The sequence below is a fragment of the Hipposideros armiger genome, unplaced genomic scaffold (assembly GCF_001890085.2).
Source record: "Hipposideros armiger isolate ML-2016 unplaced genomic scaffold, ASM189008v1 scaffold_60, whole genome shotgun sequence".
Taxonomy (NCBI): Eukaryota; Metazoa; Chordata; class Mammalia; order Chiroptera; family Hipposideridae; genus Hipposideros; species Hipposideros armiger.
In genome coordinates, this window is record NW_017731410.1 from 2,115,664 (window position 1) to 2,124,540 (window position 8,877).

General features: G+C 38.7%; 1 protein-coding gene and 1 pseudogene across 1 annotated transcript in view; both read left to right on the top strand.

Moving 5' to 3' along the window:
• ITGA1 (integrin subunit alpha 1) overlaps positions 1 to 8,877 on the top strand; it is a 154,954-nt gene that overhangs the window by 61,772 nt on the left and 84,305 nt on the right. The window contains exon 2 of the mRNA XM_019641443.1: positions 942 to 1,062. Coding sequence (XP_019496988.1) covers positions 942 to 1,062 — 121 coding nt within the window. The remainder of the gene's footprint in view (positions 1 to 941; positions 1,063 to 8,877) is intronic.
• LOC109382119 (high mobility group protein B1 pseudogene) lies at positions 4,548 to 7,645 on the top strand (annotated as a pseudogene).

Consider the following 8,877-nt stretch of genomic DNA (forward strand, 5'->3'; position numbering starts at 1 on the left):
TGATGCTCTATGATTTTATAAGGGAGTGATCTTTGAGAAGAATTCTGAGGTACTTCTAGGAAGGGAATACTTTGGAACTTTACAAGTATACTTTACAAAACAGTACCAGGCATGGATTTTGATACCATGCATTTGAGAGAATTTGGCACCATCCAGAACACTTTTAGGAGGGAGTCTCACTTATAAAGGGTTCCATTATCTGAACTACACGGAAATTGAAGCGAATCAACCCTCACTGAGTATCTAGTATGTGCCAGGCATTGAGTGAACTCTAGATATATCATCTGATGTAATCTCTGACAGCAACCTGTGAGGTTATCACCAACAACAACACTGTAAGGAAGATTTAGTGTATTAGTCTAAGCTGCCATCCACTGTTTGATTCAGGGAGGAAGGCAGAGCAAATCTCAGGGCTGCATAGGAAGCCATTCCTGAGTGAAGACAATCAGCTTGCCTCCCCTTTAGAAGCAACAATGAGAAATCTTCCTTGCTTGAGGCTTTGCATGGTGATTCTCGCATCCTCTGTAGTCAAAACGAGAAAATGAAGCTGTTTACATTTCATTAGTGGCCATGGTTTGCTGTGGGGCTTACTGCTGGGAAACCCTTTGTAACTGCATTAGTCATATGTGAGCTTGAGTTTCTGCCCTCTCTTTCCCACACAGTCTGAAGTCTTAAGCTCTGGGGATGATGCAGATACTAAATTACTATGGGACTTTGTTTGAATGTTAACACTTGTATTCTTTAAAGCCCTTGTGTCGATTCCCAGTCCGTAATAAGTTAATATCATAGACCTTTCTTGTAGTTCTCAATCTTGAGCATCATTGCTCTTTTTAATAAGAGCACAGCTTTCAATGGTAACCTCAAGAATGCCTTCCGTAATTCAAAACGTAGTGAAATCTTAGTTAACTCTGTGTAACTGGACTTTGTTTTCCCTCTTAAAGTTCTTCTAGACTTCTGTGTGGCCTTCAATGTTGACGTGAAAAATTCAATGACTTTCAGCGGCCCCGTGGAGGACATGTTTGGATATACTGTTCAACAATATGAAAATGAAGAAGGAAAATGGTAAGCCAGTGTGTTTTGCTGTTGTTGCTGTTTAGTTTCTTCACAAGGTAATGGAAAATATTATCTGGTTACAGTTTGTTTTGTGAGACTTCAACAGAATTAGCCGCTTATGGTAGAAAATACAGTCTAATCATTTGGTAATGGACACTAACAAAGTTAAAAAAGAAAACTTCTTTGGCAATATTAAAATAAGTGATTAGTGATGTTGGTTGAAGCCTGGGTTGACTCCAAGGAAGGTACTTATCCAAAATAGTCATTGTTCTGTAATTATGTTTTATGGCAAGAGTCCTTTAATTGTTCTCATTTTAAAGCAGCTGAAATTCAGCAGGAAGGATTGGGAAGTGGTGAATGAGATGTTAGCCCATGTTACTTCTGTAATACAATATTGAGCTTATATTTTTGGTGCTTTACTGAGCTACTGAGTTTGATCTACTACTTATAACGAACCTTACTGATTTTTTTTTACATATTTTAAACCCTATAATATTGGTGAAGTTCACTTTAGGTATGATTTTTATGGCTTTAAAAAAAAACCTATGTTTCTGGTGTACAACATTATAATTCAACACCTGTACACACTACAAAGTGATCACCCCCAAATATCTAATTACCACTCATCACCAAGTAATTGACCCCCTTCACCCCTTTTGCCCACCCCTTAGCCCCCTTCCTTTCTAGTAACCACCTATCTGTTCTCTTTATCAATCAGGGCTTTTTATTTTGTTTGTTTGTTTTTAGTAATTTCAAGACATATTTAACTTGTTGAAAATTACACAAAAATAATATTAGAGCTCTTTTGGGTTATACTTAATATAATTTTTAGTGAGTCTTTTTATTGGATCTTGTAGAAAAAAGAACAGGAGTTAGTAAAACTTTGCTTCAGCTGAACAAGCTAAACAAGCCCATTTTTCTAGTAACTACAATAATAAACAAAAAGGAATTTAAATCAACTAGGAAAATTGTGATCTATCCATCACTCTGTTATATGTCACAGATGAAAAGATGTGCCTTTTTGATGTTTATCGTTTACTTTTCATTAGTTTGATAATAATCCCCTAAGAATTATCAAAAGTAAGGATTTGAGTTCTCACATTTTCCAAGTACAAATATTGTACCTTAGGTGTAAACCAGAATGTGTGGGGGTGCTTCCCTCTTCTACTCGCCTTATGAGTATCTCAGATGAGAAATCTAATGACGGAGTAAGTTTTTATATCCTCTGTCCTTCCATCCTGTGCTCTCACTCTCCCCTACCCTCTTTTTAAAGGTTCAGCCAGCAGAGTCATCCCAGTCACCATTTTACTCTTTTAGGCATTATGCTTGCAATTCAGGGAGTTTTACCTCTGGGAAAATAATAGTGAGTGGACCGACTTGTTAAGCTTTTCTTTGTGCATAAGGTAGACAATAAACTGAAACACAGTGCGTGTTTTTCTTAAAAATTTAATTTTTACATAAAACACATATAAAAGGTAATTTTCACTAGTTACTAATAGCTACATACATTTTAAAGAGGACTATAATACATAACAAGCCTTAAAAACTTAAACCACCTAGTTAAAATGAGCTATCTTTTTAAAGGATAATAAAATATGGTTAACATTTTATGAAAGTCTGTTTTTCATTTTCTGAGATGAGGAGAACCTGTAAGCTCCCTCTCATTCAGTCCTGCCTCTCTGATTTTAGGGCAGTCTGATATCAGAAAGTCCTTAATTGTCTGAATGAATCTGAATAGAGTAAGGAAGAGGTTCGTATTTCCTCTTAGGAGCCTGAGTGCACCCATTTGATCTCAGTCTCTTTTTGTCCTTTATTATAAGAGCCCATCCTAGTGTGAGATTTCCATCCTCTCAATTCTCTAATCCCTCTCTTTCAAGCCAGCAGAGGCAAAGAAATGGGAAACTGAGAAATCAGGGCTGAATGGGGCCTCCAGTTCATGAATTTCCTTCCCATACCTGTCTTTGAAGAAGGTGAATGTGTAGATGAGAAAAAAGAAAGCCAGAAAAACCTGTGGAAAGAAACAAAGGAGTACATAGAGTGGATAGTAAGAATAAAGTGAAAAAATAGATGTTGCTAATGTTCTGAATTAAACTTTAGGCAGAGCAACCATTCAGAATTCTATATACATGTGTGAGATGTTAATAATAAGATGTTAACCTTTCAAGATTAGAGACCATGCTTTATACATCTTACTTAACCCATGAACTCTAACATAGCTGTCTCTGTACAAATGTTTGTTGGTAGGTCAGAGCTTTTCCTTCAGCCATGTTGGCCAATCAAGCAACAAGTATTTATGTAATACATCCTATGTGTCTGGCATTATACTAAATTCTATGGGAGATATATAAGCTTAGACTCTAGTAGAAGACATAGATGAAATAGAAGTGAATAATACCGCTAATCAGTGTAGTATAGGCTATTAATTCAGTAAAGTTCAAAAAGGAGTAAGTGATTCTTGATTCTGAACTGAGCCTTGAAAAATGACTTACCTTTTTTTATTTTTAAAGATTTTTATTTGGGAATTGGGGGGATGGGAACAGTGCTGGGGAATTTGGGGAAGTGGAACAGACAAGTTGCTGTCGTTTTTGTTCTTCAGTCTAGTTGTGGAGGACGTTGCTTCACTGGCCCAAGTTGGCACCATCATTGCGCTCTTCCCTGGAGAGGCAGATCAGTCGCTGGCTTCTGGACGGCCGCTCACTGCGGCTGCTGGCCGCTCACGCTGGCTGCTGGCTACACATGGTAGCCCATGGCAACCCACTGCAGCAGGGGCTGCAGCCTACGCCGTCGCCAGTGACTCATGGCAGCCCAGCTCCAGGTCGAGCTGTTGTTCAGCATCTTAGCTGTGGAGGGCAGGGCAGTGTCACTGGCCCTCATATGTGGGATCCGAACCAGGGCCCCCTGGCGTCCCAAGCCAGTTCTTAACCATCGCGCCACTCGGCCGGCCCATGACTTAACTTTTAATAAGAGAAGATGAAATGTCACTCCCAGTTGGGAAGCCACATAAGTAAGCAAGGGCGTAGATTTGAGAAAAAGTGTGTGCAGTGGTAAGCAAACAAGCCTGACACTGGGATGGTAGACGGGGAAGGGTACTGGCAGCCCTAAGCGCCAGACAAAAGAGCTTGGACCCAAATAGAGGACATTGAGAAGGTTGTTTGATGAAACTTAGTGTCGGAAATTGCATATAGATTGGATTGGAAACAGGAGTGCCTGAAAGCGGAGAAGTCAGTAGGCAAGCAAAAATAGCAATCTGGTGCTTGAAGTCATGGAATTAAAGAAAAGTGTATCCAAGACAAATGGAGGTGAATCCTTGAGTCTTGGTGGAACTTTGGAAATGACAGATGAAGTTGTAGGAGAAGTCAAACATATTCCAAAATGTCTATCCTGGACCATTGGGAAGTAGGTCATCATCATTCGGAGAGAAATACACAGGAAAAGAAAATCAGTTTTATCAGGAAATTGATGTGTATGGATTTAAACAGCTGGAGTTCAAGATAATGCGTAAGTAGTTGGAAGTCAAAAATGGAAAACGGATAAGAGGGAGCAGTTAACATATTAGAGGAAATGTTTAGAGAGCAGGAACTGGTTTTGGTTCCCACTTACAACCATGCGAACAGCCCAGCGTCTAGCATGGGCCCCTACACATCATATGTACTCAGTGTTTATTTGTTGGAGGAAGAACTGAATCTAATTTAATTCCTTGGAGTCATTGATGATAAAATAGATGCAAAAATAAAGTTAAAAGTGACTCTCCTATGGCTATTATTAAAAAAAAAAAAGCTAACAAGCATTGGCAAGGATGTGGGAAAAAGGGAACATTTGTATACTGTTGGGAATGTAAACTGGTGCAGCGACTAAGGAAAATAGTATAGAGTTTTCTCAAAACATGAAAAATAGAACTATGATATATGATTCAGCATCTCACTTCTGAGGAAATATCCAAAGGAACTGAAATCAGGATCCGGAAGACATAGCTGCACTCCCATGTTTACGGCAGCATTACGTACAATAGCCAAGACTTGGAAGCAATCTAAATGTCCATTAACAGGCGAATCAGATTTTAAAATATGATTTTTATATATACTTGTAATATTATATATATACTACATATATATATATACATATATAATATTATTCAACTTTAAAATATGAGGAAATCTTGCCATTTGAGACAATGTGGATGCACCCAGAGGATATTTTGCTAAGTGAGCTAAGTCACACCTAGAGCAAATACTACATGATTCCACTTACATGAAGAACCTAACATAGTCAAACTGATAGAAGCAGAGCGTAGGAGGGTGGTTACCAGGGGCTGGGAGGAGGCGGGGAAAAGGAAGTGTCAGTCAAAGGGAGCCAAGTTTCAGTTATGCAGGATGAGGAAGTCCTGGAGCTTACTCTGCAGCATAGTGCCTGCAGGTACAATACTGTAGCGTATACTTAAAATCTAGCTAAGAAGGTAGGTCATATGTTGTGTTCTTACCACAAAATAATAACAATAGTAATAATAACTAAAGTGGGCAGGAGGAAACTTTTGGAGGTGACAGGTATGTTTATGGCATAGATTATGTGTACGTATCTCCAAACACATCAGGTTATATACATTAAATATGTACAGCTTTGTCTATGTCGTTCTTACTTCAATAAAATGTTTGGTTGTTTTTTTTTCTTTTCAAGTGACTCCCCTAGGGAAATGTAACTACTTCGGGTCAGAGCTGAAAATAAAACTCAAGTCTCTCCAATCCCAGTCTAGTGCTTTTTTCTTTAGTAAAACTATATTAAAAAGTAAATGTGGGCGGCTGAATGGCTCAGTTGGTTAGAACGCGTGCTCTTAACAACAAGATTGCCAGTTCATTTCCCACATGGAATGGTGAGCTGTGCCCCCCTGCAACTAGAGCGAAAAGGTGACTAGACTTGGAGCTGATGGGTCCTAGTCAGTTACCAATTGAAAAAAAAAAAGAGTTTAAAAAAAAGTAAATGTCGATAACAATTACCTTTGCAACCTCAGACTTTCCATGTTCATATGCATGTGAGACTTTCTGAGCATTTGAATGCATATAGATGCCGGATACTTTAATTCCATGTTGGCATTCCATATTTACAGTGATTTTATGGAAAGGTGTGAAAAATCAGGGCAACAAAAACAATATGGTCAACTGAATTTAAAAGTAAGCGAACTACAAAAATCTAAATGTCCAAACCTTTAAGGATGGCGTGGTAGCAGCATATTGTTCTAAAGAGATCCAGGCACTGGTAAAACAAAATACATTTTAGAAACATGTTTGGATATTCTGTAAGTGTTTTTAAAATCAGACCAGATTCAGACTTACCTTAAGAAATGGACTACGGAACAACTGACATACCGGGGATGCCAAAAAATGTATACAAGTGGACACTTTGGTCAACGTTGCTCAAGCAGTAGTTCCCCATATTCAGAAGTGTCTGGACACTGATGGTAACCACTTTGAGCACCTCTTGTAATTGCAGAAGTCAAACGTGACTGGTATTTGTCTTTTGTTATCAGTATATATTGAGTATTACAATTTTAATATAGTTTTCTTTTCTTAAAATATGTATACACTTTTTTGGCATCCTCCATATTTGAGCAAACATGGATTTTGTTATTTAATTTTCTCTAGAGATGGGCACCTTTGTAAATCATATTTACTGCTCTTATTTTGGAAGCTCATCAACCTCATATTTTTACAAAATCATCCTGACCCATCTTACATCTTGGTGGAAGTATGCTTAAATAAGGCATACTCTGACAGCCATTGCAGTACATTGAGCTCCATAGAGACAGCGCCGGGGCAAGTGCGAGTCGGACAGGCACTGGGTGACTCTGTGCTCGCTGAGGAAAAATAATTAAACATAGGCAAAGGAGATCCTAAGAAGCCGAGAGGCAAAATGTCATCATATGCATTCTTTGTGCAAACTTGCTGGGAGGAGCACAAAAAGAAGCATCCAGATGCTTCAGTCAACTTCTCAGAGTTTTCTAAGAAGTGCTCAGAGAGGTGGAAGACCATGTCTGCTAAAGAAAAGGGAAAATTTGAAGACATGGCAAAAGTGGACAAGGCCCGTTATGAAAGAGAAATGAAAACTTATATCCCTCCTAAGGGGGAAACAAAAAAGAAGTTCAAGGATCCCAATGAACCCAAGAGGCCTCCTTTGGCCTTTTTCTTGTTTTGTTCTGAGTAACGGCCAAAAATCAAAGGAGAGCATCCCGGCCTGTCCATTGGTGATGTTGCAAAGAAGCTGGGAGAGGTGTGGAATCACACTGCTACAGATGACAAGCAGCCTTATGAGAAGAAGGCTGCTAAGCTGAAGGAAAAATATGAAAAGGATATCGCTGCATACCAAGCTAAAGGGAAGCCTGATGCAGCAAAAAAGGGAGTTTTCAAGGCTGAAAAGAGCAAGAAAAAGAAGGAAGATGAGGAAGACGAAGAGGATGAGGAGGAGGAGGAAGACGAAGAAGATGAAGATGATGATGATGAATAAGTTGGTTCTAGCGCAGTTTTGTTTTCTTGTCTATAAAGCATTTAACCCCCCTGTACACAACTCACTCCTTTTAAAGAAAAAAAATTGAAATGTAAAAAAAAAAAGAAGGCATACTTGTTGATCCATTACAAGTACTGTCTCTGCATTTGTAAAACAATGCTTTCATTATTTTGAAAGAACTACAAAACAGAAGAGGCAGCCTTATGCACCCTTTATGTTTTAGGAGTTTACTGTGAAGTGTAAGTTACTTCATATCTCTGGCTTAGAAACCACGTGTTCTTAGTGGCAGAACACATTGTATCTGTGATTAAGATCAGCTGTTCATTACGGTTAGCATGAGCTGACGCAACCAAGTAATTGCATTGTGGTTCAGAAAAACTCACAAAGAGCATAATTGGTCTAATATTTGTGCTTTGAAGAGAAGAAACTTTAATGGGCTCAGCATTGTACGAGCCTTCCAGATTCAGTGGTAATCACCAGCATGGCAAGGTCTCAGCTAAATGGGAAAACACGAGATGCTGGTGTGGGGCTTTCCACTCTGTTGTTCCTTTGTTGCATTCCTTCCAGCATGTGCACATACCGTTTTAACTGTTGTTCCAGCAATCACTTGGGGGATTCAGTGACTTCAGTGGGCCTGTATTCTCACAGTAGATTTTCATGATGTAGATACCTCCCTAGGCAATCCTCAACCATATATATATATATATATATATATATATATATGCATCTGTTGGCTTCATGCCTTTTCCCTGGAGGACACTGCTTTATGCTGGTGAGGTTTACTAGTGGGCGCATGTGATTGATGCCCTGCTTCCAATGTATGTGTGTTTTAAATAAAGCCTACTCAAGCTTGGGGTAAAAAAAGACTTTTTAAAGGTTCTATCAAATTTTCTCTTATGGATTGTAATATAATATTTATTTTACGTTGTTTATAATATCTTTTGAAGTTGAAATTTCCTCTTTGCCAAACTTGTCATTTCTTTGGCTTACTTCATTCACACCCTTCTACCTTTCATGATCAAGAGCACTACAACTAATGGGGCCATTTCTATAACTTCATTCTCTAGGATGACCAAACACGTCATCTATTTTTTTTAAATTGGGTGGCAGGGGTACTTGGCAGTCTGATAATGACTTGGCTTGGACATCAAGAAAGGGTGAGGTGAAAAGAGTGTTCATGAAATAATGTAAATATGAGACAACAATCTCCAGGAAGCTATCTTTTTTCTTTTTTTTTAAAGATTTTTATTGGGGAATTGGGGGGATGGGAACAATGCTGGGGAATTGGGGGAAGGGGAACAGACAAGTTGCTGTCGTTTTGTTCTTCAGTCT